We start from the raw sequence: 12,307 nt of genomic DNA on the forward strand, positions 1-12,307 counted from the left end.
TTCTCACATCACTTGTCATGCGTGCTGCCGCAGCTCTCCTTTCACTCACTCGCTCACTCAGCCGCCTGAAGCGGTCTCTCAGAACACACAGACCCCTCAGGCCCTCTACCTCCCTCCCTATCACTCAGTCGGCAACAGCCTGCCTCACTGCCTGGTGGTCAGCAGCAGCAGGTGACAATGCGTTGGTGGTTCAGTGTTGGTCTCCCGCGTAGCATGTCAGGTTTGATTACAGGCCAATGTGTACATCCTTTGGCGTCAGGTAGCCTCGAGGTTAGAGCTTTGGGCCAGTAACCGAAAGGTCGCTGGTTCGAATAATGATGCTAACGAGGTAACAAAATCTGCCGCTGTGCCCTTGAGCAAGGCACTTGACCATAATCGCTCTATGGGTACTGTACAGTCGTGGCCCTGCAGGTATCTCAGGGGCCGTTGGGATATGAAACAAAAGACATTTCCATTACACACTTGTGTGTAACAGGACAAATATAAGCACCCCCCAAAATTATTATAATTTTTTTTTAAAGATATAGTTTTTGGCCGGAAAACCGCAGACATAGCAACCCTGGGGGCTGTGCGCACTGAAACTTGAAGTGCTGAATTATTTGTTTTTAGAAGCCCACAGCACAGGCATAAAAGTCGGTCGAAGTTACCCAAAAGTGTTTCTAAATCCCTGATGGGGAAAAATGAATGGTGGAGAACGATTGGAACCATTTCCCTGTTTGACCGCTAGGTTTCATGGGTATTAATGACACCTCCCCTGTGGTGCACTATGCCGTTTTACTTTCTGCATCATCTCCCTGAGTCCACCTTTTTAATGTCAATCCCTGGTATGATCGGACCTCTGAGGTGGCCACTTTGATGTGGACTAAACTGTCCCAGTTCATCATAATATGAAGAAAAGTTGGCATAAGTGACTAGATGGTATTTACCAGATTCTGCATATGATGAGCCTCCAGGCCTACTTACGAAGCAGCTTGATAGCCTTTGGCTTTGAGGCGGGGGTCTGGCTGGAAAGAATACCCAATCCACTCAAAATCTATTAATAAACAGTGAAATGGGACTGGGCCGTAACTGGATGCCCGGCTGGGCTGTCAGTCATTAGGTGTTATGCAGTCAGAACCTCTTTATCTCCATGTTGTCAGTGGCAGACAGCCTGACATGCATTGCTCTGGGGCTTCCAGTCAATCAGTGAGTGTCTACCAGAGGTGGTGACTGAGAAAGTGCGACGATGGAATTGATATACACATTGTGAAATAGTGAACTCTCTTTTTGTGTTGCACTTACACAGTGATTGATCGAGCAAAGACTCTCTGTGTCTCTCTGTCTTGCCTGTAAGACAGCAGGAATGTGTTTGCTACAATAGACACGCACGTCTTAAAATGAGCATGCCCGGTCTGCTCTGCGTGCTTAGAGACATGTACACAGATGTGCGTGCACGCCAGCATAACACACGCGAGTGTTCCCCATGCTACCCGACATCGTTTACAAGGCTACTAGCACACCCTCAAACTCACAGATTACCTTCACTCTTGCTTGCGTACCTGCTATGCTCTCTTCTCCTTCTCACGCATGCCATGCATGCACACATGTCAGCCGAGGCTTAGCCTAGATACTCTACCCTTAACAGCTGCTCACTCTGCTTTCAGAGTTGTGTTCACTCCAGTGACACACATTAGGCTACCGCGATTTGGATAACAACATTGAATAATGCAGAAGTCATCAGTTTCGCCATTGAGATATTTTTAATAATGTGTCTCTTTTTTTTTTTCTTTTCGATCCAGGCCAATGTTCTAGGCCTGGTGTGTATTGTTAAGCATTCATGATACTTTCTTGTTTGTAAGCTAAGGATCTTACCATCTTTGTCTTTCCACAGCCAACCTGACCGGCCACATAGAGAGGGTGGGCATCGAGAACTTTGAGCTGCTAAAGGTCCTGGGAACTGGAGGTGAGTGACAGGTCTAAAAGCCAATCCAGTGCTGGAAATTTTGTCACCATTTTTGAGAAGGTGCATTCCTTTTATCTCGCACCATCCGGTGCTCCAGGTGAGCTACAGATGCGCTGAATGCTTTTGGCTGCAGAGTTAAAAAACAAAACATCTTTTTCTTTCTTCTCTCTCAGCCTATGGCAAGGTGTTCCTGGTGCGCAAAGTGAGCGGTCACAATGCAGGGCAACTATACGCCATGAAGGTGTTGAAGAAGGCCACAATAATACAGAAGGCCAAGACAGCAGAGCACACACGCACAGAGAGACAGGTTCTGGAACACATCAGGCAGTCACCGTTCCTCGTTACCCTCCACTACGCCTTCCAGACGGACACCAAGCTGCACCTCATTCTAGGTCTGGGTCGCTCTCTCTTTCTCTGTCTCTCTCTCTGCCCCTCTTTCTCGTTCTATCCCTCTCGTTCTGTCTTTTACACAAAGTTGTTCTTTTACAAGGAAGACATGAGTATGAAGTATGAAAATCGAGTAGCAGAATGCAAGATTGCCGTGAAAGAAATTCAGCGTTTTCTGTGAGACTTTTCACCTGTCTTACAGTGAACTGAACTGACCCGTTGAATTCTGGAACTATACCGGCAATGTTGAAATATAATGTCTCGGAGTTAAGACGAATTGGCTCGTTCATACCTGTTTCATTGTTGTTGTTATTGTTATTATGACAGATTATGTGAACGGTGGGGAGCTCTTCACACACCTGGTGCAGAGGGTTCGGTTCAAGGAGCAGGAGGTAGCTTTGTACAGTGGAGAGATGGTGCTGGCACTGGAGCACCTACACCAGGTGAGTGTGGGTACCTCTAGACCTACACTTCTTTGTTTTGTCATTCCTGAACTTCATTAAGGTACAATAGCTTTGGAGCTGTAGCCTAAATGCAGTTACAAACGGTGCCGTTTCCTCAATCATTCATCACACGTGTGTTATCACAACTGTCATACATTCAGGTCCGATTTCCCGGACACAGATTAAGCGTAGTCCTGGACTTAAAAGGCTATTTCACTGGAGATTCTCCATGCTTTTTAGTCCAGGACTACGCCTAATCTGTGTCTGGGGGAACCGCCACTGAAATACTTTCTGGATGAATTGCTGGCTGCTGATTCTACATTGTCATAGTCGAGCCTTGTAATGGCCTGACTGTTTTCTAGCTGGGGATAGTCTACAGAGACCTGAAGCTGGAGAACATCCTCATGGACTCCAGCGGGCACATAGTGCTCACAGACTTTGGCCTGAGCAAAGAGTTTGATGAGGTATGTATTACAGATGTTTGGAGCAACGGGGCCTACCCCAAACATCCATGTGAACGTTAAGACACAGAGGAGAGTTGTGCTTTTTAAAACTGGTTAGACTGCTTACAGTATTAGGGTGCATTCACACTCGCAGAGTCAATGGATGAGTAGGGCCGGGCAATGTACTGTATTTGACTATACCGGTATTGATGCGCGGACCGGTTTGGGAATTGCCATGGATCTCGCAATACGATATTATCACGGTACTTAGGCGCCGATACGATGTGTATTCCGATTCCATACTGTGATTTTCTTGCGATTCAATGTTCTAAACCTATTGCTTAACCACATCTCTGTTGCAGAGGGACAAGAGGGAGCCATGACTAAACAAGTTCTGATCAGTCATGGAAAGAGAAGGGCTATGGGCGGAGTTAGAAAGTTGGCTGTCCGAAGTATTAGAATGTAAATGTACTTTTAATCCATCTGTCTACATATTTCAAGACATGGCAAATCAGTGTGCAGTGAGATACCCGATTGGTTGGACGATACTTTTCTCCTCAATCACCTTGAAAAAAGATAGGCTTGAGCTGGAAATCAACCAACACTCAATCGTTAACACAATGGAAAGGTCAAATGCTTTGTTATCTAAATGTTGGAATGTGTGTGGGTGATGGAGAGAAACAAAATGGCTGCTGTTTGAGGCCATGTGGCTAGGGGGAGAGTGATGAGGGTGCTGGAGATGGGGTTGTATTTCTATGCTGGCGTTTGTATGTGTTTTCTTTTGTATTGAAAAAAGTATAGAATTGCTGAAAACAAATTTGCTTCCTATTTATAAAGAAGATGGAGGGCAAACTATGAAGGAAAAATACTGAAGTTTTGGTGCAGGTACAGCCAACTAGCGTGAAGATAATATTGCGATATTGTCAAAATGATACGAAATATCGTCAAACATAATATCCCGATATGTAACTATCAATTTTTTTTCTCTTTTTTTCCCCCCATGACTGGTTTTCACTTTACCTTTTATAACAGTATTTCAATGTTTTGGTATGTTAAGTGTGACACGCAACTATGGCGCGTGTAATTTCCCACTTTTATAGTTTACTCCCGTTTGTTGCTTGGTAGTCCTCTCTCTCTCCTCCCTCTTACCACACCAAGCCCTGCCTGCCCCCTGTCACTCCAAAGAGATCAGTTGTTGTTGCTCGACCATGGAGTCACGAGCTCTTCACTTCCAATTCACTCTGCCGCCTGCAGAGTCAGACGCAACACGATGTTGGTGCCAGCAATGCTGCTTTCAAACCGTGCTTTAATTAATTACACTGTTAGTTTGTGTATCTGACTGTCTGCAAGCAGCTAGTGTTTCTTAGCAAGTTTTGGCTAAAATCAATTATGTTCTCCATGAATGCTAATCACTAGTTGGCTAGCTAAATGTAATCGGAGTCAGACCAAACGTAGATAGATGCACTGTAGCTAATATTCCAGTTCTGGTGTAGGCCTAGGTACACTATGTTGCTTGTGCAATGGTATCTTCTAAATCAGAGAGTAATAAGCAAAGCATGAATGTTAGCTAGCTAGCTACATAAAGTAAGAGAATAAACATGTAATGTAACATCGTATATGGTCCCCTAGGAAACACTGACCAACACTTTGGATCCTACCCTGTCGCAATAATTCCACTCTGGCTTATTTATTTGGTGTCATGTCAAACAACGATGTATTCAACATGCTGCCCACTGTTAGACACTGACTTGAGCCCGTTTTAATTACATAATGAGCCTGTTTATAACTGCCTAATCAGCTTATTAGTAGTAATAACTTGTTATCGGTTAGGATGTTGGCGCTTTTGTGTGTTATTGCGGTGACCAGGGGAAGGAAGTACAGAAAGTTTCTGTCTGTCCAGACATCATGCTTTTCTGTATATTAATATTTCTAAGGAAGTAGGTAAAAGGCACCCGTCAAGTCTCAGTTCCTGACAAGCTAGGCTAGTCTCTGGAAATAGGGTAAGGAGAGATGTGGAACTTAACATCTCAAGGTTGAGGTGAGGACAACAGTTAAAGAGAGACTGATCCGCTGAGAGGGGGCCCATAGGGGTCCACCTAACAATACTCTAACTGAAGCCTTATCTCTCTCACACACACACACCCCCGCCCACAAAGGTTTTGGGCTCAGTCTGGGCCACGACAATACTATGAGGAGCAGACTCGGTTCCTGCCCAGTTATCTTAGACTCCACCAAGACTCCACCTATGTGCTTGTGTGTCTTGTATGTTGTGTTGTGCAGCTGTGACATCCTGTCTGGTGTAATAAATCTAGTTTGAGCTTCCTTTGGGGTCCGCCTGGATTTGAAACAGAACTTATAACCAAACGCCACTTCTCCCCCTCCAACTATTGAATTACAATAATCATTCTATTTCCATGCCTTCAACAGTTCACCAATAAACTACTTTATACCTAGATTGTGTTGCCCAGATCTACCATGTAGCCCTACGTGACAGTGTGGATATGTTAAAAGTGCAGGAAATGCAGATGTTGATGAATTGATTTGGGTTGGATTGAACAGTATAGAACAATCGGAATGGGGAATGCCCCATAAACATCACTTATATTTTCTACGTTGCCACCCTAGGGTCCTGAATATTTAGAACTTTTATTATAATGTTTTTTTTTAAACAGTTGTACTGTCATACCGTAATACTGTAAAAAAATATATATTATGATATGATACTTTGACCATATCGCCCAGGCCTACGGCGGAGTATGCACTATGTGTGTTTTGAGGCAGTGTTTGGAGTGAGTTGTTCTAACAAAATTTAAGCTCATGCTACCTGACACGCCTACCTTTTACATACTTTGAGTTGTGTCCGTCATTTTACGCTGCGTTGCTCCGTGTGAATGCACCCTTGGTAAAAAGTTATGCAATGCCAAGCCCCTTGACAGCCATGTCTTCTCTCTTTACTTGTGGATGAGTATTTATGCTAGCACAGACACCAGGCCACCCAGTATCTGCATGTTTATGTCTGTCTGGATGTTTTGCGGCAGTGGTTCTGATTTATGTCCAGCCCACTTGAGAAGATGTTTTGCAGCCAGTTGTTATGCAGTGTCGTCCCCCCCCCCCCCAAATGGCGCCCTGTTCCCTATGTAGTGCACTACTTTTGTCCAGGGCCCATTACTTTCTTGTCAAACGTAATGCACCATATAAGGAATATGTTGCTATTTGGGACACACCAATTCTGTATTATCATTTTTGGCAGTCTATACACATTCTGGGTGATGGTTATGTCGTGTATATAACCTCTGTATGAGCATCATTATAAGAGCATAGTTAGATGTCCCGTTCTGTGGTGCTTGGTAGGTCTTTCTTCACAACAGTGACTTATTTTCTATCTGAACTGATCAAATGTGTCCTAGTTCCAAGCATCCTTCCTGTCAATCCTAGTGTGTCTGCAAAATGCCAGTGATTAGAGAACAAGAGATGGCGGGGAAAAATCTCATCTTGCTATGTTATTTCAATGTTTCGACTGTGCTTGTTCCCCAGTTGGAGAGGGCTTACTCTGTCTGTGGCACCATTGAGTACATGGCCCCAGAGATCGCAGCGGGAGGAGAGGCAGGACATGACATGGTAAATTATTATTTAGAACGTGTTCTACTACCTGTTCTACTGTTCCTGACCCAAATGCACATGGTACACAGGTAATCATAGGTCTAGCTCACTAATAACTGGGTGTAGTCTGCTGCACACCTGTAAGAGCTGCCCTCCGGTGTCTGGTGTGGTTCCAAGCTGCCTACGTTGAATCATTTGCACAAACCGTCAGCGGTGTCGGCAGCCTGGAACGTGGTCACATGGTAATGTATATCATGAGCTTGTATATAATCTTAATAATACAAACTTTATTCATCCATGGAAAATCTACACGTGTTCCAGGCAGTAGACTGGTGGAGCCTTGGGGTATTGATGTATGAACTTATGACAGGCGGATCACCATTCACCGTCGATGGAGACGACAACTCTCACACAGATATTGCCAAGTAAGCATTCCCATAGATATATCTCCGAACACAGTGGTCACCAACCGGGTCGATCTCCAAGGCATTCCTTGTCGATCACCAAACATTTCTGTAAACGCTGTTGGTGGTAGGTGCACTTGATCCCGCAGGTCTAGTGCCGGGAAGACAAAGTGTTTCCGTTTTGAACCAATTCATGTGTCTGAAGGTAGAACTCCACCTACCTGGCAGACCCAGAGAACAAATCAAGTGCACCTATAGGCCTACCGCTGGCCCATCGGATAGCTCAGATCACCATTTCTGCAGTTTCCGAGAGCTATAGACTGTAAAAAGAAGCCTCGAGCGCACAGCAAAGTTGATATTTAAAAACGTTTTAAACAATGAATAAAGTGACTCAATGACTACAACAAGGAGCTGCTGTTTTTATGACTAAGTTAATGTTTCAGTTGTTACACAGCACTGTCAACACTTTGTTCGACCCGTTTTATAAGCCGTAAAATGTGCGTTCTCCCTACTTTCACTCACGCTACAACCACTGCTGCAGCAGCAGCAAGGAATGAGTATAGCAAAGGGTTTCGATAAGCTCGCGATTTCATTATTAGTTGCTTCTCTTTTTTAATATTGAGGTATATTTCACTTTCTCTGGTCGTAGGAGTAACAACATTATTTGGTGCACGAGGCAGAAAAAATGCAGTGCGACTTAAGATTCACCATGCCCTTTTCCCAGCGGAGGGATGTTGAGTCCGGTGAGAGGCATCCGAAATGTGGTAATACTATATTGGGCATATTGCATAAACTTCATTGCTACAGAATTGTTTTTAATAGGTTAATGTTGCATAGGCTTTTCTTTTTTTTAAAGTCATGTTCATAAAAAATAAAATCTTATCGGTAGATCTCAGCTTGCATTTTGACTCTGTGATCTTAACTCAGAAAAGGTTGGTGACCACTGTCATATCTCCTAACCACAGGAAGAGTAGCTGCTGCATGAGCATTAGCTAATGGGGATCCTAATCAACTCAACTACACATCCATTTGATTTCCTGGTTCTCTGGAAAACAAAAATGTTTCATTTGTCCAATCAGTAGTTGGTACACAGCCAGCCCGTGTCTGTCTAATCAAGCTGGGCTGATCAAGGGAAAAAATATGAATGTATTCTTCTATATCTGGACTTTCATTGTGTAAAACTTTCTGGGTTGTTTTCCATCTCTCCCTCTCTGGACTGTCAGTCAACCACTTAGGAAATATGTTTTCATTCATGTTTTCATGTTATTCTCTGGGATCAAATACACTTCTTGTTACTGTATGTTAGTCAGGGGTATTCAAATCTGATCCTGGAGGCCCAGAGTACTGCTGGTTTTCTGTTCTATCTGGTGTCTCCGGTCTAAATCAGATCCTGATTACAGGGGGAAAATAAAAAATCAGCAGTGGAACTAGCTTCAAGGTCCAGAGTTGAATTTGTCTGATGTACAGTATGAATTATAATTCTTTACAAATAAAACCAAAATCCTATCCAACCATGACCTCTGTCACCTGTCAGGAGGATCTCAAAGAAGGACCCTCCGTTCCCCAAAGACATGGGCCCTCTGGCCAAAGACCTCATCCAGGGCCTCCTCATCAAAGACCCAAAGAAGAGACTGGGCTCTGGGCCTGACGGAGCAGAAAACGTTAAGAAACATCCATTCTACCAGGTAGGAGAGCGAGGCAGCCCTTTAACTTGGTACCAGAGCTATTTCCATAGGCTGGCCGGAGATGCTGTATAGCCAACTCCTATGGTCATTGTCATTACTAATGACAAAAGTAGTTAGCTATACAGCACAAACAGATCTGAGACCTGGTTAGCATCTCCTCGCTAACATATTGAGAACATCTTTTGTTTATTTTCTGTGGCATTTAGACAAATTGGTACGTCGTAGGTTCATTTGTAGGGTAAGTGTATTGGTAGAAAGTATTCCACATTTTGTTGTAACAAAGTGGGATTAGAATGGATTTTATTGTCATTTTTTTCAAAGATCTACACAAAATTATCTAATGTAAAAAGGGGAAAAAAATATACAGTACCAGTCAAAAGTTTGGACACATACTCATTTCAAGGGTTTTTCTTTATTTTTTCTATTTTCTACTTTGTAGAATAATAGTGAAGACATCAAAACTATGAAATAACACATATGGAATCATGTAGTAACCAAAAAAGTGTTAAAAAAATAAAAATATATTTGAGATTTGAGATTCTTCCAAGTAGCCACCCTTTGCCTTGATGACCACTTTGCACACTCTTGGCATTCTCTCAACCAGCTTCACGTGGAATGCTTTTCCAACAGTCTTGAAGGTGTCCCCACATATGCTGAGCACTTGTTGGCTGCTTTTCCTTCATTCTGGTCCAACTCATCCCAAACCATCTCAATTGGGTTGAGGTCAGGTGATATTGGAGGCCAGGTAATCTCATGCGGAATTCAATCACTCTCCTCCTTGGTCAAATAACCCTTACACAGCCTGAAGGTGTGTTTTGGGTCAATGTCCTGTTGAAAAATAAATGATAGTCCCACTAAGTGCAAACGAGATGGGATGGCATATCGCTGCAGAATGCTGTGGTAGCCATGCTGATTAACCTGTTACTCCTACCCCCTACTTTTACGAACATTCTGTTAAAAATCGCGCAACATTTCAGCGCCCTGCTACTCATGCCAGGAATATAGTATATGCATATGATTAGTATGTGTGGATAGAAAACACTCAGACGTTTATAAAACTGGTTAAATCACGGCTGTGACTATAACAGAACGTGCGTTTCATCGAAAAGCGCAGGAAAATCTGATCACTGAAAATGCGAAAAATATATCCATGCGCCACTAGAACCCATTGTTGAATGTGAACCACATTAAATGGGGCCGAGGTTGCAATACCTACAGCTTCTGCACGATGTCAAGTCTTGTCATTTGCCTACGATTTGTTTCTTGGTCAAACGGGCACAAGGTAGCGCCTTTCTTCCGGTCTCTGACCGGATATTTTGGTTGAGATTTACCCGGACATTATTTCCAGACGTACAGCTATAGAATATACATCGCCTCGTGATCAATTTGATCGCTTATTAACGTTTACTAATACCTAAAGTTGCATTACAAAAGTATTTCGAAGTGTTTTGTGAAAGTTTATCGTCGACTTTTTTAATTAAAAAAAATGACGTTACGTTATAAAACGCTATTTTTTTCCTTGATCACAGTATTCATAGATCGATATCTAGGCTATATATGGACCGATTTAATCGAAAAAAAGACCCAATAGTGATGTTTATGGGACATCTAGGAGTGCCAACAAAGAAGATGGTCAAAGGTAATGAATGTTTTCTATTTTATTTGTGCGTTTTGTGTAGCGCAGACTATGCTAATTATTTTGTTTACGTCCCCTGCGGGTCTTTTGGGGTGTTACATGCTATCAGATAATAGCTTCTCATGCTTTTGCCGAAAAGCATTTTAAAAATCTGACTTGTTGCCTGGATTCACAACGAGTGTAGCTTTAATTCAGTACCCTGCATGTGTATTTTAATGAACGTTTGAGTTTTAACCTCTTGCTCCTACCTGACACGCAGGCGTCCCATCTAGACATCTGGAAATGCAAATGCACTACGCTAAATGCTAATAGCACTCGTTAAATATCGATCTATGAAGACTGTGTGATCAACGAAAAAAATAGCGTTTTATAACGTAACGTCATTTTTTAAATTAAAAAAGTTGACGATAAACTTTCACAAAACACTTCAAAATACTTTTGTAATGCAACTTTAGGTATTAGTAAATGTTAATAAGCGATCAAATTGATCACGAGGCGATGTATATTCTATAGCTGTACGTCTGGAAATAATGTCCGGGTAAATCTCAACCAAAATATCCGTTCGGAGACCGGAAGAACTCCGCTGCCTTGTGTCTGTTTGACCAAGAAACAAATCTTAGGCAAATGACAAGACTGTTGACATCGTGTGGAAGCTGTAGGTATTGCAACCTCGGCCCCATTTAATGTGGTTCACGTTTAACAATTGGTTGAAGTGGAGCATGGATATATTTTCCCATTTTCAGTGATCAGATTTTCCTGCACTTTTCTGTTATAGTCACAGCCGTGATTTAACCAGTTTTATAAACATCTGAGTGTTTTCTATCCACACATACTAATCATACGCATATACTATATTCCTGGCATGAGTAGCACGGCGCTGAAATGTTGCGCGATTTTTAACAGAATGTTCGAAAAAGTAGGGGGTAGGAGTAACAGGTTAACGAGTGCTATTAGCATTTAGCGTAGCGCATTTGCATTTCCAGATGTCTAGATGGGACGCCTGCGTGTCGGGTAGGAGCAAGAGTTTAAGTGTGCTTAAAATTCTACATAAATCAGTGTCACCAGCTTAGCACCGTAACACCACCACCTCCATGCTTCACGGTGAAAACCGCACATGTGGAGATCTTCCGTTCACCTACTCTGCATCTCACGGTTGGAACCATAAATCTCAAATTTGTACAGATTTCCACCGGTCTAATGTCCATTGCTCGTGTTTCTTGGCCCAAGCAAGTATCTTCTTATTGGTGTCCTTTAGTAGTGGTTTCTTTGCAGCAATTCAACCATGAAGGCCAGTTGATGTTGAGATGTGTCTGTTACTTGAACTCTGAAGCATTTATTTGGGCTACAATTTCTGAAGCTGGTAAATCTAGTGAACCTATCCTCTGCAGCAGAGGTAACTCTGGGTCTTCCTTTCCTGTGGCAGTCCTCATGAGAGCCAGTTTCATCATAGTGCTTGGTGGTTTTTATTTTTTGTATTTCGTTCAATGTAGAAAATAGTAAAAATAAAGAACCTTTTTGAATGAGTCGGTATGTTAACTTTTGACTGGTACTGTGTGTGTGTGTACACACAGTGCATTCGGAAATAATTCAGACCCCTTGACTATTATGTGTAGATCGAGGAAAAAAACAATTTAATACATTTTAGAGTAAGGCTGTAATGTAACAAAATGTTAAAGTCAAGGGGTCTGAATACTTTCTGAAGGAACTGTATATACTTTCCGAAGGCGCTGTATATACACTGCCTTTGGAAAGTATTCAGACTCCTTG

General features: G+C 42.7%; 1 protein-coding gene across 1 annotated transcript in view; it reads left to right on the forward strand.

The window, feature by feature from the left end:
- Positions 1-12,307, forward strand: part of rps6ka5 (ribosomal protein S6 kinase, polypeptide 5) — a 39,937-nt gene that overhangs the window by 6,650 nt on the left and 20,980 nt on the right. The window contains exons 2-8 of the mRNA XM_046308091.1: positions 1,871-1,942; positions 2,116-2,334; positions 2,657-2,772; positions 3,135-3,236; positions 6,750-6,833; positions 7,137-7,240; positions 8,754-8,904. Of these exons, the coding sequence (XP_046164047.1) occupies positions 1,871-1,942; positions 2,116-2,334; positions 2,657-2,772; positions 3,135-3,236; positions 6,750-6,833; positions 7,137-7,240; positions 8,754-8,904 (848 nt within the window). The remainder of the gene's footprint in view (positions 1-1,870; positions 1,943-2,115; positions 2,335-2,656; positions 2,773-3,134; positions 3,237-6,749; positions 6,834-7,136; positions 7,241-8,753; positions 8,905-12,307) is intronic.

Source organism: Oncorhynchus gorbuscha, linkage group LG17 (assembly GCF_021184085.1).
Source record: "Oncorhynchus gorbuscha isolate QuinsamMale2020 ecotype Even-year linkage group LG17, OgorEven_v1.0, whole genome shotgun sequence".
NCBI lineage: Eukaryota > Metazoa > Chordata > Actinopteri > Salmoniformes > Salmonidae > Oncorhynchus > Oncorhynchus gorbuscha.